This window comes from Lutra lutra, chromosome 7, assembly GCF_902655055.1.
Source record: "Lutra lutra chromosome 7, mLutLut1.2, whole genome shotgun sequence".
Classification (NCBI taxonomy): domain Eukaryota; kingdom Metazoa; phylum Chordata; class Mammalia; order Carnivora; family Mustelidae; genus Lutra; species Lutra lutra.
Genome location: NC_062284.1, coordinates 37,713,204 through 37,738,166, shown reverse-complemented (window position 1 = coordinate 37,738,166; position 24,963 = coordinate 37,713,204). Strand labels below are relative to the sequence as shown.

At 35.0% G+C, this 24,963-nt stretch overlaps 1 protein-coding gene across 3 annotated transcripts in view; it reads right to left on the bottom strand.

Moving 5' to 3' along the window:
* The window catches only part of TEX9 (testis expressed 9), a 155,130-nt gene that overhangs the window by 32,807 nt on the left and 97,360 nt on the right, over window positions 1-24,963 (bottom strand). For 2 of the 3 annotated variants that reach the window (XM_047738009.1, XM_047738010.1), the window contains 7 exons: window positions 19,693-19,756; window positions 18,473-18,552; window positions 12,375-12,420; window positions 11,327-11,409; window positions 9,289-9,467; window positions 6,186-6,268; window positions 5,512-5,685 (listed from right to left, as the gene is read on the bottom strand). In XM_047738009.1, coding sequence (XP_047593965.1) covers window positions 5,512-5,685; window positions 6,186-6,268; window positions 9,289-9,467; window positions 11,327-11,409; window positions 12,375-12,420; window positions 18,473-18,552; window positions 19,693-19,756 — 709 coding nt within the window. Of the gene's footprint in view, window positions 1-5,511; window positions 5,686-6,185; window positions 6,269-9,288; window positions 9,468-11,326; window positions 11,410-12,374; window positions 12,421-18,472; window positions 18,553-19,692; window positions 19,757-19,916; window positions 19,946-24,963 lie in introns of those variants that run through there. The other variant, XM_047738011.1, reaches the window with a different exon arrangement.

Below are 24,963 nucleotides of genomic sequence, written 5' to 3'. Positions count from 1 at the left end.
CATGCTATATATTCTTTTCAAATTACATGAAGTATTCACCAAAAGAAGCCAAATGCTGGCCTGTAAAACTGGTGAAGACAAATTTTAAAAGAATGAAATCAGAAAATGTAGGTTCTCACACCACCGAATTAAATTAGAAATTAACAGAAAGACATGAAAAATCCCCAATTATTTAGAAATTAAACAATATACTTCTAAATAATCTAAAAGGTCAAGAAAAATCATGAAGAAAATTAGAAAACACTGTGAACTTAAAATAAAAAGAAAACATCAAAATTTATGGAATACAGATAAAGCAGCACTTAAGAGGAAAATTTATAGCTTTAAAATGCTTATGTAAGAAGAAAAGTAGAAAATCAGTTGTCTAAATTTCTATCTTAAGAATCCTGAAATGAGGGGCACCTGGATGGCTCAGTGGATTGAGCCTCTGCCTTTGGCTCAGGTCATGATCTCTGGGTCCTGGGATAGAATCCTGCATGAGGCTCTCTGCTCGGCAGGGAGCCTGCTTCCTTCTCTCTCTCTCTCTGCCTGCCTCTCTGCCTACTTGTGATCTCTGTCTGTCAAATAAATAAATAAAATCTTAAAAAAAAAATCCTGAAATGAAATTAATCCCAAATAAGAATTAAGGAAATGCTAAAGGGTAGAAATCAATGAAATAGAAAACTGACAAAAAGAGCAGAGAAAAGTCAATGAAGCTAAATGCTAACTCACAGAAAAGAGAAATTATTAATATCAAGAGTGAGATAGGTGTCATTAGGACAGATAATGCAGGCATTATAAATATAATAAGGGAATATTAAGGACAAATTTATACCAATAAATTTGATAACTAAAATGAGATGGAAAAATTTCTTAAGAAACACAAATTACCAAAACTAACTCAAACAGTAATAAAAAAATCAAAATAGACTCATCCACTAAATAAACTGATCATTAGAATCCTTCCAGAAAGAAAATTCCACTCCACATGGTTTTATTGAATGATCACTTGTATCAAACTATAGATCAATGAACATATAAATCAATGTAGCAGAATAGTCTAGAAATAGACTCACATATATGGTCAATTCATTTTCTACACAGGTGCCATGGTAATTAAATTGACTAAAAAGACTAGTATTGTCAACAAATGCTGATTGTATGAAAAATACAATAAAATTTGACCTTTATTCCCATTCCATATAAACAAAATGAACTTAAAATAGATTACAGATTTATTCATGTACTATATATATATGTATACAAACACACACACATACATAAAGGCTAAAACCATAAAACTCCTGTAAGAATACATGAAGATTTTCTCCCATGGGGTGGGCAAAGATTTCTTGAATAAGATGAAAAAAGCACAAACTAGAAATAAAGTAAAATAAAATATTGGAGTTCATCAAAATTTAAAACTCTTTTGAAAAACACTGTCAAGAAAATTTTAAAAAGCCAAGTATGATTGGAAGAAACTATTCACTATATATATTCTAGCAAAAGAATTATAGAAGGAACCTCGCTCAATACATTTTTAAATGGGCAAAAGGTTTGAACAGACCAAAGAAGATATATGCGTGGCCAATATGCATATGAAAAGATGCTCAAGACCAATAGTTATAAAGGAAACACAAATTAAAATAATAATGACATACTAATCTAGCTAAAATGGTTTAATGGTTAAAATTCAAAAGACTGACAATACCAAGTGCTGATGAAGACACAGACTAACTGGAACTCTCATATATTGCTGATGGGAATGAAGAATGGTACAATTACCTTGGAACAGTTTAGCAGTTTCTTATTAAGTTAAACATATACTTTCTGTTATACCCAGAAATCAGGAGTGATGTTGGATGTCCCTGTACAAAAACACTTATCTATATAAAAATTTGTATATGAAAATCCATAGTGGCTTTATTTCTAATAGTCCAAAGTTAGAAACAACTCAAATGCCTACCAAAAAATAAACAAAGTACATCTATAAAAAAACACTACTCAGTAATATAAGGGAATGAGCCACAAAATATGCAACAATGTTAATGAATATCAAAATCATTAGGCTGAACAAAAGAAGCCAGCCATAAAAAAGTACATACCTTACAATTCCATCTAAATGAAGTTCTAGAACAGGGAAAACTAGTCTGTAATGAAGGAATGCAGATCACTGGCTGGGCCATGGCTGGAGGTTGCAGATTTAGGGGAAGGGAGACAAAGGAAATTGTGGGGAGGTGATAGAAATTTTATCTTGATTGCAGTGGTGGTTATAAGGATACATTATTTTGTCAAAGCTCAATGAATTGTACAATTAAAACAAGCATATTTAATTGTATTTATTTCTCAGAAAAGTTTTAAAACATCATTAACTGAAAAACAAAATTCAAGGCTGAAATAAAATGTTTTCTGTTTTTATGTTTTAGAAATAGCTCCACCTGTTAGTGTAATATGTATAGGAATTTTTCAAATAGTTGGCTTTTACAGGTTTATAGAAGTAGTTCCATCAAACTCAAGCTCTGTTTTGCATTTCTATCAACTGTACATTGAGGTTTGTTTTTAGAGATATATAGTGAGCAGAATTAGCAAAAAAAAAAAAAAAATTCATTCTTGAGTTCCACACAACCCATGAGAGTTGTTAGGCCTCTCTTCCTGGTAGGTAGATAAGGATTCAAGATGGGAAGTTCAGAGCTAATGAAAGTCATAAAAATCTTCAGATAGTCAATGTATCATAACAGCTTAGAATGTTCACTGAATCAAAGGTTTCAAATATTTAACTCTCAACAGCCTATCTGTTTAAGACCACTTAATTTTGAGAGCCTGGAGAAAGAGTCTACATGATTTGTAGGAAGAACAGAGACTTTGGAGTCAGACGAACATGGTTTGAATCTTATTCTGCCCCTACCTGTATGACCCTGGGCACTTTGTTTCACCTCTCAGACTCAGTTTCTCTTCTGTAAAATGTTTTGCCTGACACATAGTACTAAAAAAAAAAAATGTTAGTTTCATTTCTGCCCACACAAAGGTAGAATTATAATCAATGTAGTCTTTTGGGAACATTAATCTATTGCTAGATACAATGGGTAAGGAAAAGAGAGAGGACATAAAATAACCAGTGAGGAGGATTCAAAAATAAGATAATAATAGCCTGAATCAAGAAGGGGCAATGGAAATTGAAAAGAAAAAATGAATGCAAAACATTTGAAGAATGCATAGGTTGGATATAAAGGCCAGGAACAAGAAGAGAATCAAAGATGTAGGCAAGGTTTCAAGATTATGTTAAATGGCAATGATGATATGACCAGAAACTTGGTAGCATGTTGACAAATGATAAAGTATCATAAAAAATAAAAACAATGGTTTCCCAGATACAACAGTTTTTTTCTTAGAACACTTGTCTATATTTTTTAGACTGACATATGAACCACATAATATGAATCACATATGTAATTTTAAATTTTCTAGCAGCTACTTTAAAAAGAAACAAGTAAAATTTTAATACTATACTTCACTTATCCCAATATATCCAAAATATTTTAGTCTGTAATCAATATAAGAATATTCTTTTTTTATTCTTCATTAAGTCTTCAAAGTCTGATATTTACTTTAAACTTACAGCATTCTACAATTTGGACTAGCTACATACAGTGAGCTACCAACTTGGATAGTACTGACTTACACTATTAGATACTATAATTATTTGATTTCCAGATATATAGGTACTAAAAATGTGGTATATCCATCAATGTTACACTATCCAGTAATGAAAAGGAATAAACTACAACATGGGTTAACCTCAACTGCCTTATGCAAGTGAAAAAAACAGACTCAAAAGCCTGTTGACTCTATGTGATTCTATTTACATGACATGCTGGAAAAGGCCAAAATGTAAGAACCAAAAGCAGATCAGTGGTTGCTTTGGACTGAAAGTAGGAGGAAGACTAGACTAAATTCATAAGGGAATTCTTAGGGATGGTGGAACTATTCTGTATCTCAATTATGGTGACAGTTAAAAAACTATTTGTTGAAAATCACAGAACTGTATACTTAAAATGGGTGATTTACTATATACAAATTTTATCTCAATAAAGCCAATGTTAAGAAATTTATTATCAGAGATAATGCTAATTATACAAGACCAAAATGGTCAGAAACATACTTTTTCATGAACATGCTAAAGAAAAATACAGTAATGATGGCATAATTTCTTACTCCCTAAGTCTCTTATATGATTTTTTATCATAAGTCTTACAAAGTAATACTGTACAGTATGTTTTGTTTTTATTATCTTAATGGTACGTTAATATGTTTTTTAATGAGACAGCTTATTTAAAATATATTATCCAGTTAGATTTGACACCAAAAGCACAAACAACTGAAGAAAAATTAGATACACTAGATTTCAAAATTTAAAAATTTTGTGCTTCAAAGGACACTGTAAAGAAAATGAAGAGACAACCCTAAGAATAGGAGAGGTATTTAGAAATCATATATGTGATAAGGGACTTGTATTTAAAATATATTAAAAAACATTTACTACTCAATAATTTAAAAATTCCAATTTAAACAGTGGGCAAAGGATTTGATCAGACATTCTCCAAAGAAGATATACAAATGGCCAATAAACATATGAAAAGATGCTCAATATCTTTAGTTATCAGAGAAATGCAAATCAAAATGATTTAACCACCTCACATGGGCTATAACCAAAAAAATAATCTAACATGTGTTAGTAAGAATGTATAGAAAATGGAATCGTTACACGCTACTGGTGGAAATGTACAAATCATACAGATAGGAAAATAGTCAACAATTTTTCAAAAGGTTAAATACAGGGTTACCGTATGATTCAACGATTCTACTCTTAGGTATATACCCAAGACAAATGAAAACATATGTCCACACAAAAACTTGTATGTTAATGTTCACAGGAGCATTATTCAAAATAGCCAAAAAGTGGAAATGACAGAAATGTCCATCAACTGATAAACAGATGTTTTATATCTATATAATGGAATATTACTTTATAAAAAGGAATGAAGTACTGATATGTACTACAACATGGGTGAACCTCAAAAACATTCTTAAAAGATGTCAGTCACAAAATACCTCATATTGTATGATTCTACACATAGCATGTCCAAGTGTCTAAAAGAGGCAAATCTACCAACAGAAAGCAGATTATAAGTTGCCTAGAGATGGAGGGGACTGAGAGAAGACTGGGGTACAATGGCTAAAGAGTATGGAGTGTCTTTTTTGGGGTGATAAAAATGTTCTAAGACTCATCATGGGGACAGCTACACAATCCTTGAATATATTAGAAGCCACCGAACTGTATATTTTAAAAAGGTGATTCGTACTCCATGTGAACTGTATTTCAATAAAGCTATTAAAAATATTCTTATATGGTGAAAGACTTTTTAGTAAATATTAACAAAATAACTGAACAAAAGTGGTGCCCACACAAACATATAACTTTAATGTTTTATAGTATCTTTAACATTAGGTCCAGAAAGCAAGCAAAATTATTACCTTTTCTACTGAAGACAGCTGTTGCTGTAATCCATCACATTTTTTATTCAGCTCTTCAAAAAGAGTTTTATATTTTTCTGTTTGAGACTGTTGCAAATTAATTGTTCGTTGCTGTCTCACACGATCTTCTTCAAAGTTTTTTATTTGAGACTTTAAATCCTGAATTTCAATTTCCTATATGTAGGAAATTATAGATTATATGAAAAAATACACAAGGTTTGGTATCACAACATAAAGCAGAAAACAAAATGGAGCATCATATGATTTGAGATATTTATATTCACTCCACAAAGAAAAACAAACTGCATTCCATTTTCATCCTCAAAAACGGAAGTCAGATGTTTTATTTTTATTTAATAGCTTACATTTGTAAATCTTATACAGAAAATTCTAACTGCTAACAAGTATTTAATATTCTTTAGCTCAGAGAAAAATTCAACATCTCAAAATAGAATAAAATTCAGTATTTACATACAATTAATTCAAAATTTAACTGTAAATTACATCTCAATGAATATATTTTCTTTTTTTTTAATTTTTTTATTTTTTTCAGCATAACAGTATTCATTATTTTTGCACCACACCCAGTGCTTCAATGAATATATTTTAAAAATAATTGAAACTGCTCCTAAAAATCTTTGAATATTAGAGAATTAATTTTGAGAGGCTTTTACCTTTTTATTGCATTCATATACAACATTATCCAATTCCTCCTGCATAACACGGAGTTTGGCCTTTAGAAATCTGTTCTGGGCTTCTGCAGATTTAAATAATTACATTTATTATCTTTCACTGAATTTAAGATCAATTGCAAGACAGACCATTATTTTATGAGGAAAAAATGTGGAAGATGGGGAATTTATCAGGAGATCCCTCTCTGAGAACACTAAAGACACTAAACACCCATACTATAAAGATAAATGAAAAACGAATCCACCAATAACAACAGAGAGGAACTGTTCACATCTCAACCTGAAACTGAGTAAAGAAAGGAAAAACAACCAAAAACTCTCCTGAGAATTTGAACCACAAACCAGTACTCACATTAAGTCTGCAGATTGAATGTGTACTTTACCAACATGATTCAAAATACCTCAGTCAGAATTTAAAGGGGTTTCAGGCTGGTAATGTCCCTAAGTGTTTGGCAGAAACAAACATAAAACCTCTCTAGCAAAAAACTTCAATCTCAGCCATTGGGATTACAAAATACCAGTGACCATAACACATACCCCGATTTCACAGAAGTTAAAATGTAGTCTATGTGCCTCAGAAGCAAAGTAATACCTTACTGCTGAAGCTTTCTCCCACCGTCCCTAAGACCTACCTTTGGTATTTCATTGCTACCTAAAAATCTTTATTCAGTGATATCAGCAATAAATCTTTGATATTTCTAGAACTATATAAGTAAATAAAGTGAAAAATGAACTTAAAACTCACTCCATAATTCATTTGATCATTTATCTAAAAAATATCTATTAAGTCTCTATAATGTCCCAGGCATAGTAGGGATAAGACAAGCTTTGCCTTCATGGATCTTATCTTGAACGAACACTCAGAATTGTCTCTGAGAAGTCATTAGAATATATCCCAACAGAGCACAAAACATTTCCATACACACTTCCCACTCCAAAGCTCTTCTTACTAAATGCTCCCAGTGTTACCATGGAGCTAATTAATGTTGACTAGCTCTAACCCACCTAGACCTCTTTAGCCTCAAATCTCCCCTCAAGCCTTTCATGTACAGGATAGAAGGGAAATGATACATTTAAAAATGTGTAGTTTGCAGTAGCTGGTCTGCAAAGGAGGAAGGAGGAAGAACGGGAGAGCATGACTTGACCATCTCTTTCTCTCCCCCAACCAACCTCAGTGTCACAAAGGAGACGAATGCTCTCACCTCTGCAGGCCCAGAGCATTAACTTCCCATCCCCATTTCCCTCTGACTTTAGTCTTAGAGAGCAGTATGTGCTACTAAGCTACTTTTGATCTTTTCCTCTTGCCTATATAGCCATTCAGGCAATCATATGGATAAGAGAAAACTCCCCCAGAAGGCGTAATACCTTGGCCAAATAGTCTGGAAAGGGAAGGCAGGGAGGCAAGTAGCAATTTAAGGTAGTTTGTACTGGTTCTGTGTATCTAAAAGCAGGAATAATTCTTTTTTTTTTTTTTTTTTATTTGACAGATAGATCACAAGTAGGCAGAGAGGCAGGCAGAGAGAGAGAGAGGAGAGGAGGAGGCAGGCTCCCTGCTGAGCAGAGAGCCCGATGCAGGACTCAATCCCAGGACCCTGAGATCATGACCTGAGCCGAAGGCAGAGGCTTTAACCACTGAGCCACCCAGGTGCCCCATAAAAGCAGGAATAATTCTAACAGGGCCCTGGGTGACTGTGTCCTGAAGAACAGTCAAGGTGTGACCACTGTGTCCTTGAAGGCATCTTGACAGAGACATAAAGGCAACTTCCTGCTTCACTTAACTTCTCTTCTGAAAAGTACCCCCAGAAAGCTTAGATAAGTCAGTAAATGTAATAAATTCATAAATAAATTGCTCATTTATGACTAGCATGTAGCAAAATAATCATTACACATATAAATTGTTATGGTTTTCACAGAATCAACAGAATTTTAAAGATAGATCTTATGACTATTTCATACAAACTGCTATATTTCGAAATGAGGAAATTGCTATTATAGAGAGGCTAAGTGGCTTGCCTGAAGTCACAACTATAGTTCAGTACTAACCATGTTCAAATACATGTAATTGTCTTATTCTGTTTATAAACACATGGGTAGCTCCTCACAAATTCAACAGTTCTAGAGGCATTACTGGTAACTAAATTCTGGTTTTAGATGATCTAAACTTAGTATTATCTTTCAAAGTGATATGCAGAGAATGAGTTTATAAGAAAGAAAATTACATTTACTAGAAAACTAATGTGATTATTTTAACTGATGCCACATCAACCATTCATTTATCCTTTGAACATGCAGTAAGTAAAATATAATATCAATAAATGAAAGAAATTCAAAGAAACATTGGATTTAAAAAAATATTTTAATGTGGGGCACCTGGGTAACTCAGTTGGTTAAGCATCTCTTGACTTTGGCCATGATCTCAGAGTTGTGAGATGGAGCCCTGCGTTGGGATCTGCACTGGGCATGAAGCTTGCTTAAAGATTCTCTCTCTCCTTCTCCTTTTGCCCCCCCCCCCAAATTATTTTAATGTTTTCATGATAAGCTATGGGGCATGTTAACCTTAGTTGCAATGTCGTTAATGAAACTGATACCATATAGTCTTTTTTTTTTTTTTTAAGATTTATTAAGGTGGGCAAGGGCCATGGGAGAGAGAGAGAGAGAGTCTCAAGCAGACTCCCCCATGAGTGTGGAGTCTAACACAGGGCTCAATCCCAGAGCCCTGAGATCATGCCCTGAGCTGAAATCAAGAGTTGGTTCTTAACCAACTGAGCCATCCAGGCACCCTCCATATAGTCTTTTTCATTTTTACTTTTTATAATGGAAAATGTCAAACATATGTAAAAATAGAGAGATTATATCAATGAAAATAACCACTTTCCCATCACCCATATTCAACAATTATCGACTCAAAACCAATTTTATTTCATCTATAATTCCACTCAGTCCTCCTACCATCATGTCCCACTAGATGATTTTTGAAACAAATGCAAGGTATCACAATACATTTTTTAAATGCAAAAAAAAATTGTTCCTAAATACCTTTTTCTAAGTAACTGTGACATAAGGATAAAAAGAAAAGAAAGCTTACCTATTCCAATGTCGTTACTAACACCACAAAAAATATCATCATCTATACAATCAGGCAAACCTTCTTCCTCGAGTTGCCCTTCAATTTTGCTAATTGTTTTTGCAAGAGAAAAGTCTGAGAAATCCTCTGGAATAGCAACATCATTGGCAGTCTGTACATCAGAGTATTTCAATTTTATACTATAAATAAACACACACATACATATACACATTCATATATTACATACAATGTCAATATATAAAGGAGATAGGACTTTTTTATTCAAATAACAAAGCAGATCAAAATTATTAATTTTAAATTTATGATGAAATCTACAATTGACACTTTGAAGGATGATATTATAAAAGACTTAGTCGGCTTTCAATTTTTATGAATCACAGAGCTAACAGAGTTAGAGAAGGCTTATGAAGCCAGTTTGTCTAGACATTGCCTCCAAACAAGTAAACATCAAAACTCAAGAGTGCTGAACTTAGCCTCCCAGGTCAAATCCATACTGTCGCTTTTAAATTACACACTGCTCAAGAATAACTATATAAATTGACATTGCTTCTAGCCATCATTCTGCAAACACTGAAGAATAATACCTCTTAAGAAAAAAATTTAGAGAGGGGGTGCCTGGGTGGCTCAGTGGGTTAAAGCCTCTGCCTTTGGCTCAGGTCATGATCCCAGGGTTCTGGGATCGAGCCCCACATCAGGCTCTCTGCTCAGCAGGGAGCCTGCTTCCTCCTCTCTCTCTGCCTCCTCTCTGCCTACCTTGTGATCTCTCTGTCAAATAAATAAATAAAATCTTTAAAAAAAAAAGTAGAGTGAACAGCTATTAGCTCAATCAAAATCAACTCTTTTTTTTTCCACCTAAAGAAACAGACTTAAAGCCAACCAAAAAATTAGATTTTTTTTTAAAGATTTTATTTATTTGACAGACAGAGATCACAAGTAGGCAGAAAGGCAGGTAGAGAAAGAGAGAGAGGAGGAAGCAGGCTCCCTGCTGAGCAGACAGCCTGAAGCGGGGCTCCATCCCAGGACCCTGAGATCATGACCAGAGCCAAAGGCAGAGGCTTAACCCACTGAGCCACCCAGATGCCCCTAGATTTTATTTTCTTAACAGGGGAAGAAATATGAAATAGAAGTCACTAGTAAAGGCATTAAGGAATGGGCCAGCCCTAATCATTAAGTTTATGGTTCTGAAAACCTTATTTTTAACTTTTTACTTAAAGCCTAACTTACTTTTACAACACAAGCAAAGCCTTCAGAATTTTGTTCAGAAAAACAATCTTTTATTTAAAAAGTAATTTTGAAGTCTGAAAATAAGATAACCAGTTACGTTAGTTCTATTTTCTTCTATTTTAGATTTATTTTCTCTTAATAATTGCTTCATTCTTTTTTCCTTCTTTTATTCAAAAAACAAAAAAGTTATTTAGCCAATTAAAAGACACAAACATTAACAAAGATTTTTCTAGGATTATAATGTAATTATCATTTTGGGTAAGTAACACATTTAATAAAAAGAAGCTGGTTGGTATAATACATGGCATGCGTAACCTTCCTTTTTTAGGTCTCCTATTCTAAAGAGCCTCTTGGTCCCCTTTACAACTTAAAATACTAAGAACAGTCTTGAATTATTTCTCACCAAAAACAACAGAATGTAAATTACAATGATACGATAGTCTTACTTAGAGCACACCAGATTATTCTGTATGTCAATATATGCAATAATGTATAGTGTTCTATTAAAAGCTCAAAAAAGTACACTTGTCAGAGAAGGACACCTATGTTCTAGTCTAAGTTGTAAGAAAATATTTAACACTTAAAAATTTGAAATGTGGTGATTTTGCTTAAGAGAAAAACGTAAAACATTTACTAACTGTTGCAAGACATTTCCGAGTAGAACATATTTTAAATTATTCAATGCAGATAAAATATACACAGTGTAAGATATAAAAAGATCTGGAGAAACCGATAGAGCTTAATAATTAAAATGATGGTACTGTGAATCATCAAACTAAAAAAAGAAAATAATAATTTTAAAACTGTACTATACCTTGAATTTGTTTTTCTTCCTTTATTTGCAGAGCGCAGTTTGTTTGGAACCTTGTTTACTGTATCAACATTTTTGGTCTTTGGCTACATCAAAAGAATTTAAATTACTGATTAATTAGATTCTAATCATTTGTCATGGAAAGCAATTTTGTAATATACAGAACTGTGAGTTTACCACACAGAAGAATTGCTATTTTCATGTTATTAATCAAATTATATTTTAAAGAATCCCAGAAACGTATAGCTGGAAAAGACCTAGATATCACTAGCACCAACAGATTCAATGATAAGGAAAATGAGGCTCCAAAATTCAAGGATATTCCGCTAGCTAGTGAACATTACATTACACCGGATGTTCTGGCTCACAGAATTTAGTTCTCCTCGCTGATTATTCCCCAGAGACCTGCACATATACTGTTCCCTTGGCTTAGATCCCAGTAGGTGGGGAACTTGTAGATCCCAATTTGCCTAGCACCTGCAAGAGTGTTCTATCTACACACTGTAAATATCTAAATGAATGAATAAACCTCTCAAATTACCTCCTTTGTATAGAAATACTTTTCTTTTTTGGGTGGTGTATGTGGTAAATTTGGGCTTCAGAGAGAAAACTGAAAATGCTTAGGTTACAGATTCATTTTACTTATAATTTTTTCTAATATATATCCAAATTGTTCAGTGAAATTATGAGACAAAAAAAGCATTCAAATTTATTTTATGAGCAACATGGAGGCATCTAAGTATCAAGGCTTATACTCTATTTCTATAGTCATACTCTTCCGTTTTATTCTGAGAAAAGTCTAAAAAATAACCTAAATTCTACAGAATGTAATATTTATGGAAAGTAATTTTTTAAAAACATTTTATTTATTTATTTGAGAGCCCACAAGCAGATGGAGCAGGAGGTAGAGAGAGAGGGAGAAGCAGGCTCCCCACTGAGCAGAAAGCCCAGTGCAGGGCTTGATCCCAAGACCCTGGATCATGACCTGAGCTGAAGGCAGAGGCTTAAACAAACTGAGCTACCCAGGTGCCTCAAAAGTTTGATTTCATACCTTAGTTTCTGAATGCAGATGAACTATCCCTTCAGACAACAGATCTCTACAGACCAAAAATAAACATTATACATTAATAATAGATGTTACTAAACAGAGACACAATAAAATTCAACAGTAATTATATCTAAAAGGGAAAACAGACAACTAGCAAGTAGACGTTGCTATGATTCTAGTTATGCACATGTTAATTAATTTTGATAAGTGTCACAAACAACAAAAGTTTTTTGGTTAAATAATTCACTTTTGAGAAGATATACCATAATATGAATATTTTTGTAGGGAAATAGAGCACAAATTTTGACAAATAAAAATCATAAGGAGTGATTATTGGTAACCCACAGGGATTATCGATTTTACAAAATGATTCACTACAAGGCTTTTAGTGTGAACTCATCCAATGTTATCCTTTGTAAATGTATTAAATAGGTGGTCACTGTCTGTTTTCCCCATTACACTGTGAACTCCATGAGGGTAGGAATCATGTCTGCCTTGTTTGCTCTATGCCTAGTACTTGGCATGGTACCTAGCATATGAGCTCTTAAACTGTGACTGAGTATTTGTTAAATGCATGAATAAATGTATCTAAAATACAACTCACTTTTTTAACATTTCACATTCCTTTTTTATTGAAGTGTAATTGACATACAATAGCCTATTAGTTTCAGGTGTATGTCATAGTGATTCAGTATTTTTCTATATTACAAAATGGTCCCCACAACAAGTCTAGTTACCATCTCTTACGATACAAAGTTGTTATAGTATTACTGACTACATTCACTGGACTGTACATTACATTGCCATGACTAACTCATTACTGGAAGTTTGACCTCTAAAATACACTCATTTTTATGCAGTTTTCAAAATATGTTTTTATTTAAAACAAAGAGTGCTTATGGGGTCTTGCACTTTATGGCCCATGGGCTGAATCCACCCACAACCATTCATTTCACATCATATATGGCTGTTTTCTCACTGTAACAGCAAGGTTGAGTAGTTATGACAAAGACTGTAAAGCCCACAAATACAAAAATATTTATTATCTAGCTCTTTATTGGAAGAGTTTGCCTACACCTGATTGATTGTCTTGACTATCCCTATTACATGTATTAGTATTTCTGAAAACCTACCATGTTACTATCTATTGTTGCTATTAAAAACCAAAAAACCAAAACCAAAACAAGACAAAACAAACCAAAAAACTCCATCATATCCCCTGAGAATTCATAACCATAATAAGGACACAAAAACAAAATTACTTTCCATCATATGCCACCTACTCAACTAGTAATACATCAGTTATTTCAATATTAAACACAAACAGATACTTAGAGAATATTATATACAACATTTTAAAGAACTAGAAATAGCTCTGGAAAGAAAAAAAGGCGGCTTTCAAAATACCTTAAAATTACAGACTTAATCATTCTCACATACGACATTAAAATGTTACCAAATCTCTGCTCAGCAGGGAGCCTGCTTCCCCCTCTCTGCCTGCCTCTTTGTCTACTTGTGATCTCTGTCAAATAAATAAACAAAATTTTAAAAATAAAATAGAAAAATAAAATGTTACCAACTTTTCTACAAATTTTAAGGGTCCTCTTTAATGGCCTTCAGATCAAATTAATATTTGCCATTTCCTTACTTTTCTGCATCTTCCATCTCCCGTCCCTGATACACATACGTATCAGCCAAAAGACATTTAACGGTTATCAGTTTCGCTCAGGTTTAGGAAAGTGACATTATTTTGTCAGTGTATTTCCATGAATAATGAACTAAAACACTGTATTCTACCTATTTTTGTTACACTTCTCCAGGAAAGGTGTGTAACATAGCAAATGATTTGTGTGGTAAATCTTGCTTCCAGCAGACTGAAGGATATGTATGTTATGCTATTAGGAAACTATATTCTGGTTTCTGACCATATTGTTTGGCAGAGTAACCTTGGATGTTGAAGACTTATTATAATATATACTGCCTGACCACCATCATTTACACGAATGATTGTTCTGAGCTAAAATGGATTGCCTCTTTACAAAATTACCTCCCATCTTCAGCAATTTCCAACTAATAGTCAAGGGACATGTTTCACATGGTAAAAGCCAGCTGTTCAAATAGTAGCATTTCTTTAAAAAGCCACCTGATCAAGGTAAACAGAGGTGTCATCACCACTTTGCACTTAAGGAAAATTTAGTGAAAGGAAACCAACAGATTTATTTTTATGCTTGTGAAATCAGTCTCTCACTTGCTTCAACAGAATCTAGGGATTAACTGTTGTTACCATCACTTTAGTCTTTCAGTTTACTTGATAAAAGCTGTGCCTAATCTTTGTAATCCAAATTTTGGAATTTTGATAATTGCTAAACATCATTTGTCATAAAATATCAGAAAGCATTACATGTAATAAGGATATGTAGTTTCATGTGTATATATCAAATGACATAAAAAACGTAAACTACACTCTTTTTAGATTTAAAGTTCTATAAATGTTTTTAAAGATTTATTCATTTTTAGAGAGCAAGAGAGAACATAGGTAGGGGGAGGGGAAGAGGGACAGAATCTTTCAAGCAGACTCCCCACTGCGCAAGGAGCCGGATGAGGGGCTCAATCCCACAAGCCACGAGATCATGACTGAGCAGAAACCAAGAGGACATGCAACCGACTGAACCACCCAGGCACCTCTACAGTTCTATAGACTTTTTTTAAGGTTTTATTTATTTGTCAGAGAGAGTGAGAGAGACAGAGACAGAGGGAACACAAGCAAGGGGAGTGGCAGGCAGGGGGAGAAGCAAGCTCCCAGATGAGCAAGGAATCCAATGTGGAACTTGATCCCAGGACCTGGGATCATGACCTGAGCCGAAGGCAGACACTTAACCCACTGAGCCATCCAGGCATCCCAAACAGTTCTGTAAATTTTAACAAATTTCATGGTTATGTAGCCACCACAACAACCAAGATAGAGAATATTTCCATCATCTCCAAAAGTTCCGTTGTGACCCTTTGTAGTTAATTTACTCCCCTCCATCACACACAGCCACTAATCAGATTCCATCCCTATAGTTTTACCTTTTCCAGAATGTCAAATAAATGGAATATGGGGGGAAAAAAGAGAGGCAACCCAACCAGAGAATAGACTTCTAATGCTAGAGAACATACTAATGGTTATTGGAGAGGAGGAAGGCAGGGGGATGGACCAAATGGGTGATGGGTATTAAAGAGGGCACTTGTGGTTGAGCACTGAATGTTGTATATGTGATGAATCACTGAATTCTACACCTGAAATTAATATTACACTGTATGCTAACTGGATCTTAAATAAAAGCTCTAAAAAAAAGACAAAACAACCCTCGAAAATAATGGAACCACACAGTACACATATGTTTTAATCTGTCTTCTTTCACTTAGCTTTCATGTTGTCGCTGCATCAGTAGTTCACTGCTTTTTACTGCCAAGTAGTTCCGTTGCATGGATATACCATAATCTGCTTATCCTATCTGTTCACCACTTGATAGCTGAGCTGTTCCCAGTTTTTGGCAATTATGCATAAAAGCGCTATAAACATTCGCATACAGGTTTTCACTTGGACATGTGTCTTCACTTCCCTTGGGTAAATAGCTAAAAGGGAACTGCTGGATCATATAAATGCAGTACTTTTGAGTAAATAATGTCCCAATATTTCAAGTATGAGCTAAATACACTGCTGCTTAAGTAACACATTTCTTTTTGTTTGTAAGCCCCGTAAGGTGTTAAACGTTCCATCCTGTTACAGCTTGCTGCTTCATCTTAGAAGACTGGGAGGACCTACAGCTGTTTTGAGATTTAAACAGTCACAGTTCCAGTCTATCATTCAAAGTTTATTGGTGGGCAAAACTCCCCCCAAAACTACTGGATTTCATAGCTGATTCCGGTCAGTTCCATGTGCCATTACTCCAGCCGCAGTTCCTTCCAAGACCGTATTTCTTTATAATGAACACCTCACCCACTTTAATAATGGCTTACTTTGAGATTGTCAGGCTTCTATGGGGAGACCATACCTTTAGGCAGAGCTTTGCCCGGAGCCATTTTATCAAATTGGAAGTTTCACTAGGTGCCATTCAAAATGATCCTTGTCCTGAAGAACCTTAATCCATTATAAAGTTTTATTAATAGCATGAAGACCACATCTTTAGTCTCATCTTTGCTTCAAGGCTGAGCTTTTTTTTTTTAAGATTTTATTTATTTGACAGACAGAGATCACAAGTGGGCAGAGAGGCAGGCAGAGAGAGAGAGAGAGGAGGAAGCAGGCTCCCCGCTGAGCAGAGAGCCCGATGCGGGGCTTGATCCCAGGACCCTGGGATCATGACCTGAGCCAAAGGCAGAGGCCTAACCACTGAGCCACCCAGGCGCCCCTCAAGGCTGAGCTTTAATAGACTTTTGTTCCTCAAAGACTTTCTCAATTTTATCTCATAATTTTTTTGGTTGAAAAGCAGATAATCCTCCAAAGAAAGGGTAATCAAGACCGTGTGGTACTGGCATAAGAACAGATATATAGATTAATGGAATAGAATTGCGAGTCCACAAACAAAACCACATGCCTCTGGCCAGCTGACTTTTGACAAGACTGGCAAGAGCATTCAGTGGGGAAAGAATACAACTAATAGTAACAGCACATACTACTAATATTCTGTTTTCCAACCTCTTTCCCTGAGAGCACAAGTTCATTTGACACCTGTCCTGCCTTTACCGAAGGTGGCAATTTTACTAAACCCATTGCCATGACATTAATAGAGCTTCTCTATCTTTCCTGCCTCCAGGATCAGTTTCCTTGCTGGCTACAACCTAACTATAAAGCTAAAGCCACACTTTCCAAGTTTTTGTCATATGGCACCTGATTCTCAATACCAGTTGCTCTATTATTAGGATAAGTAGGAAATCAACCCCCAAATTTCAGTGGTAGTAAAGAGGGGTAGAGAGCCCTTTTTTCCCATAAGTGCCACATGGTCACCCAGAGACCAGGCTGGGAGGTTTCATCAACTACATTTTCACTGATCATGGCTGAGAAAGAGTCAGCTGGAGGTTCAAAATACAACTCCTATCTGCTGGCTTGGAAGAGAATAATCTGACTTTAGCTCATAGTAAGAGACTTAGAATGTTGACTAAACACCATTGCCTGTGCTGTAAGATTTTATAGTTATATTCACATAGATCCTTTGTTTCCCTAAATACATCTTGATACCCTATTTTTTTTTAAAGATTTTATTTATTTATTTGACAGAGAAAAATCACAAGTAGGCAGAGAGGCAGGCAGAGAGAGAGGAGGAAGCAGGCTCCCCGCTGAGCAGAAAGCCCGATGCGGGGCTCGAACCCAGGACCTGGGATTATGACCTGAGCCGAAGGCAGCGGCTCAACCCACTGAGCCACCCAGGCGCCCCTTGATACCCTATTTTTTGGGAAGATTTTATTTATTTATCAGAGAGACAGCCCAAAGAGGGGGCAGTGGCAGGCAGAGGGAGAAGCAGGCTCCCTGTCGAGCAAGGAGCCCTATGTGGGACTCAATCCCAAGACCGGAGGATCATGATCTAGGCCGAAGGCAGACACTTAACTGACTGAGCCACCCAGGCATCCTGACTCCTTTTTTTTTTTTTTTTTTTTTTTTACATACCTGAAGTTCACATGAAATTCAAGAAAGAAAAGATCTATTTTATTTTTACTAACTTATTTTTATCTAATCTTCATATGGAATTTTAAAAGAAAGGTAGTATAATATTTAAGAACAGGTTCAGAAATCTTTACCAACTATGGTTTGCATCTCGGTGAAATCACATATAATCTATGTATCCTTGGGCAAGCTACTGAGCTTTGCTAAGCTCCAATTTCCTCATTTGTAAGATGAAGACAATAATATTTGTATCAAAATAATACTTTGAGGACTAAATGACATAAAATAGGTAAGGGTTTACATCATGTCTGGTTCATATAAGCCTCGATTTTATTAGTATATTATATATTACATTATTTTTCAAAATATAGATTTCTAATACATGCAAAAAAGACTTTACATGACAAAAGATCCACATATATCATCCAAAAATGGTGTTTTGAGAGTTTAAGTTACTTACCTTAAACTGCAATTCTCTTCCTTTTCATAGGATTTAATTTGTGTTGAGACTGGCCTTGATTGTACTTCTTGGTGATCTCTCTAGTTAAATGAATAAAGATAAATCATATAGAGAGAAACCACAAAACCAGGATATCGTCAAGTCCCTTTCTGATCATTAATCATTTCAGAGTTGTCCACAGCTTCCATGAAATCAAGGCATAGAACTCAAATGCTATGTATGGTATGAGTATAAGGTCTGTAACAATGTAGTTTCACCTTTCATTCATTCTGAATTCAGAAAGTCAATTCTAAGGGAAAAATGTATTAATACCTTTATCTGATCTTATCAACCTCCTGCTTGCCCACTACATCAGTCTTCCAATTTGTGTTAACACGCAAAGGAAATTGGGCTCACAGGAAATTAGAGCATAAATTCATTTAATGAGTGGAAAAACTTGTCTCAAATTGGGCAAAGCTCAATTTTTTTTTTTTTTTAGAGAGAGAGAATGCACTTGGGTGGGGGCATAGGGGGAGGAGCAGAGGGAGAGAGAGAATCTTAAGGCTCCACACCCAGTGCAGAGGCCAGCGCAGGGCTGGATCTTATGACCCTGAGATTATGACCGGAGTAGAAATCAAGAGTCAGATGCTTAACTGACTGAGCCACCCATGCCCCAGAGCGTCAATGTGAAGACCATGAAGCACTAAAGCACCAAGAGCACTAAGAGTAAAAGCTTTTGGCAATGATACTGAAGTGAACTGAAGTGAAAATGAGTGAACAAAAATTCAATGCACAAAGTTATATCCATTAGCTTCCATGGGGCAGGAATGTCCTCTCCCCTTACCCAACCCTTCCCAGGCTTCTACCCTACTCTTTTAGGAAATGGAAAGGGAAGTGCATATATGCATCTATTCAATATATTCATATTCAATCTGTAATAATTCATTGACCTAAAAATTTATGCTTTGGGCACTTTAGAAAGTTAAAAAGCTAGCACTCAGGGGCGCCTGGGTGGCTCAGTGGGTTAAGCCACTGCCTTTGGCTCAGGTCATGATCTTGGAGTCCTGGGATCGAGCCCCGCATCAGGCTCTCTGCTCAGCAGGGAGCCTGCTTCCTCCTCTCTCTCTGCCTGCCTCTCTGCCTGCTTGTGATCTCTCTGTCAAATAAATAAATAAAATCTTTAATAAAAAAAAAAAAGCTAGCACTCATAGGAAATAAATAATAATCGCACATTCACTTACTATTACTTCCTCAGCTTGTCGGACCAGATCTGCTGTTTTTGCCTCTAATTCTGCATTCAAACGCCTAAAAGCAAAAAATAATTTAGTATTTGGGATATACTGAAGATTCTAACAAAAATAAAAGTAATTAAATTTCAGTAACTACACTTTAACTGATCAAGAAATGCCAAAACATACACATGACATTTTTACTCTAAAATTACCATTACTATTAGAACACTTACCTCCAACTCTTCATGATCTTTTGTGGTAGAAATTCAAACACTAACTCTTGGCCTCTCTCTGGCCCTCACTTCAGGTGTAATGATTTATTTGGGTAGAATAAATTGGGTGGGTTGAATTCAGTTCCACTATTCATCTTCATGGGATTAACTCCAAATGGGGACAGGAATGAGGCAGGATGGGGGAGAGGCCTGCTTTGGTCTGGGGGTGTTGCTGCAACTGGGGAGGTAAATCTGGGGTTTAGTAAGCAGGGCTAATGTGGCTCACATCTCAGTTATACACTTCAGTATCAGCTTCAGAAACAAAGGTGCTTGTTTGAACCACCACCTGCCACTCCTTTTCCTCCCCCTATCTATTTGGAATCTGGCAAAGAACAGGAGTACTATATGGCACAATTTGAATGGAAGAATGGCAGTATCACTAAAGGAAATGGTTTCTAAAGATAAAATTGCTCATAATCCTACACCATCATCTAAATGTTTCTATTTTTCATATCCCTTCTAATTTTCACCTATACTATGTTTTCCCATACAAATATAGAAGGAATTGTTTAGCTCTACATAATCTACATTACATGCATTAAACAGCTACCCAATATTGTAATGAGTTGCACTTAATATAATGTACTCAACTGTTCCTACTGTTAAAGTCCTTTTTTCACTTTTAAAGGTTAACACGATAGTAAACATCTTCAACAGCATAAAACTTTTGAGTTTTACTCACAGCTCACAACTCTAGACCATCTAGGCTCTTTTAAAATTATATGAAGGGAACATGTGGAGCAAGTTTTAAAACATCTTCTTGTTTTACTTAAACAGGTGATTTAGAAGTAACAAAAATCACTGACAATCCCCACTCCCAGGGGAAAAAAAAAAGTAGCACTATATCCCTTCTTAAAACAGTCTAATGTTCTAAGAAATATTTTGTATCTTAGGATGAGTTAATCAAAAGAAAAATATTTAATAAAGACTTGAAGTTGCAGCTAATATGCCATTACTTTATTTTTCATATTTCCTTAACAAGAATCACAAGAACTTAAATAGAAGCTTCTAGTCAATACAGTATTCTGAGGTGACGCAAAACACTATTCTGCTCCAAACCGATGGACGTGTTGGATAAAATGTAATGTAGGAAATATTGCTAAGCTCCAGCTCAGGCAAGGGAAATACCCTGGCACTAAAAATAAAGCAGCAACTCAAAGTGAGAGCAGTAAACAGGAACAGAAGCCAAAAATATCTTAACAGCTAAAAACTGATGCATGTGTGGGAGTCATGAAAGGCTACACCTGTGAAACACAGACTACAAAAAACACTACCCATAACCTTAGGTAAACAGAAATGAAACTGGAGCCATGGATGGAAAAGACTCTTGTGAGTAAACACAGCGAATTCATTTACTCAGATGGTATAGGGAAACTATGCCAAATTTTAGTACAGAAAGCCACACCAAAACCAGTGAAAACTCTGATAAGCTAGGAAAAGTAAATGTGAAATCAACCTACAAGGACACTTACCTAGAATATATGGAACTCTCAGAAAGCAAAGCCTGCTAAAAATGACTTCACAAAGACAACAAATTGCATAAAGAAAGGAATCACTGAGGCAGAGAATTAGTAGACACAACAAAATTTAGACGATAGTAACAGAATCATCTAAATCTAAAAACTAAATCTAAAATCTATTTTTAAAAGATTTTTAAATCAGCATTTTTCATTTGCCCACCCCCCCAAAAGCAGGAATAGAAACCATTAGGCAAGAAGAAGTATTTATTACAAAAGAACACTGAATTTAGAAAAGAACCAAACAGAATCACATAAATGAAAAACAATCATTGCACTTAAAAACTCAAACTCAAACTCATTGGTACACTGAACAATACCATGAACTAGAGAGGAAATGAGTGAGAAGACAGGAGAAAATTCACCTAAAGGAGATAGAGAAACAAAAAGATAAAACAAAAGAGAGGTTAACATGCATTTAAGAAAGACATAGGACAAAGACAGATGTCTAATTACCTAATAGAAGTTGCAGAAGGAAATTCCATAAAAGGAGGGAATGTCAATAATGAATACTGAGAGTTTTCTTAAATTGAGGAAAGATATGAATCTCAAGTAGAATTAAGAAAACAGGGGCGCCTGGCTGGCCCAGTTGGTAGAGCATGTGACTCTTGATCTTGGGATTGTAGGTATGAGCCCCACACTGCGTGTAGAGATTACTTAGAAATTACATCTTTAAAAAAGAGAGAGAAAGAAAGAAAACAAGCCCACATCTGTATACATCATAGTGAAATTGCAGAGCTTCAAGGACAAAAATAATCTTCAAGTTACCAAAGGAATTATTATAAAAGAACCAAGAAAAATATCTACTGGCATTATGTTCTAAAAACCTAAGATGGTTTTTCAACATCTCTAGATTCCAATGGACAAATAAGTGTTATCTTTAATGGACTGAGAAGGAACAGACCATTTAAAATCCTACGTGCAGCAAAACTCATTGAAAAATAAATGTCATGTAACAAAATTTTCAGAAAAGATGAGACTTAGAAGTAATGAAGGGTCTACATTTCAGGAAGGAAGAAGCTGAACCTGCAAAAAAAATCATGATGAGGAAAAAAACTGAAAGTATGATAAATCCAAATTAGTACATAATATAAAAATAACGTTAATGATAACCTGGAGAGTAGGAGTATTTAAAAGAAACAGGAAGTAAATCATTACCTAACCTAACAGATGGGAAAACCAAGTTAAAGTATTTTAAGGGCCTTCCAAACCAGAAAAAGAAAAATAAAAACATAACAAAAATTCCTTCAATCCAACAGAAGACAGAAAACAATAAACAAAGAAAAGGGGTAGTAAAAAGAAAACAAAAAATAAGATGGCTCAAATAACTTTAAATTAATAACCCAATAATATAAATAAATTCACCTATCAGAAGGCAGAAATGATTAGACAGGACATAAAAAGGATGCTGTTAACCCTAAATGACATAAGAAGCTTGAAAATAAAGGAATTTAAAAAATGGCTCTGAATAGTAAGGAAAAGAAGAATTCATCTAGAAGATTTAAGTAAATCAAACAATATAGCATCCAAGCAAAAATGGACACAATTATAAGGAGAATTTTTTAAACGACAGTTATAGTTTATTTTAATTCACCTCTAACAGGAATCATCAGAGCTAGCAGGGAAAAAGGTGAGGATACTGATGTTATGGACAGCCAAATTAATTAGCTTGAGCTAAGAGATTCATCAAATAGTAAATATCCTTCCTATGAAGAATACGTGAACATATACAAAAATTGACTATGTACTGCTCACAGGTTTCAATATATTTTTAAAAATCAGTAGTAAATATTCTCTGATCATAGTGCAATTAAAAATAAATTTAGAATAAAAAAATATAACAAGCAAATACCCAATATGCTTGGGAACTAAAAAAATTCCTAAATAACCACAACAAAAATCATAAAATATTTAAAACTAAATAACCACAAAAGAAATACATATCAAGGGGCGCCTGGGTGGCTCAGTGGGTTAAGCCGCTGCCTTCGGCTCAGGTCATGATCTCAGGGTCCTGGGATCGAGTCCCACATCGGGCTCTCTGCTCAGCAGGAAGCCTGCTTCCCTCTCTCTCTCTCTCTGCCTGCCTCTCCGTCTACTTGTGATCTCTCTCTGTCAAATAAATAAATAAAATCTTAAAAAAAAAAAAAAAAGAAATACATATCAAAACAGTTCCTGAAATACAAATAAGCTGTAGCTGGAGAGAAATTTACAGAAATTAAATGTATTTATTAAAAAATAAGAAAAAACTAAAAAACAAAAGTAAACTAAATATAAATTAAATTAGAACTAAACTAAAAAGTAGAAAAAAAAATCCACCATAGTTAGAAGAGCTAAAGACCAATGAAGTTTTAAAAAATTACATAGATTAGCAACAAAATCAAAAGCTAGTTCTCTGGAAAGACCAATAAAATAAACCTTCAAGCAAGGTGGATAAAAAGACAAAAATAAATAATACTGGAAAGCTTCAAAAAGATGTGTATAAGGTTACAGACAAGACTTAAAACTTATAAGGTACACACACACACACACACACACACACACAGGAATATTAATCAGCCATAAAAAAAGAATGAAATCGGGGCACCTGGGTGGCTCAGTGGGTTAAGCCTCTGCCTTCTGCTCAGGTCGTGATCTCAGGGTCCTAGGATCGAGCCCCACATCAGGCTCTGCTCAGCGGGGAGTCTGCTTCCCTCTCTCTCTGCCTACTTGTGATCTCTCTCTCTGTCAAATAAATAAATAAAATCTTTAAAAAAAAAAAAAAGAATGAAATCTTGCTCTTTCCAAGATCTGGTTGGAGCTAGACAGTATTGTGCTAAGTGAAATTAAGTCAGTTAGAGAAAGACAAATACCACATGATTTCTCTCATATGTGGAATTTAAGAAACAAAACAAATAAGCAAAAGGGAGAAAAAGAGAGAAAGAGAGAGAGAAACCGAGAAAGATTCTTTTTTTTTTTTTTAAAGATTTTATTTATTTATTTGACAGAGAGAGATCACAAGTAGACGGAGAGGCAGGCAGAGAGAGAGAGAGGGAAGCAGGCTTCTTGCTGAGCAGAGAGCCCGACGTGGGACTCGATCCCAGGACCCTGAGATCATGACCTGAGCCGAAGGCAGCGGCTTAACCCACTGAACCACCCAGGCGCCCCGAAACCGAGAAAGATTCTTAACCAGAGAGGAGGGGGTGGGAGGATGGGTGAAACAGGTGATGGGGATGAAGGAGTACAATTGTTGTGATGAGCACCAGGTGACATATGGAATTGATGAATCACCATATTGTGAACCTGAAATGAATATAACACTGTATGCTAACTATACTGGAATTTCAAAAAGCATTAACTATTATTAAAATGAAAAAAAATTAGCATATTAGAGCATATTTATGCTATTACCTTTTAAAACCTACATGAAGTGGACATTTTTCTAGAAAACTATCAAATAACCAAAATTTATTCTGGAAGCACTAGTACATTTAAACAAATGAATAATCTTTAAT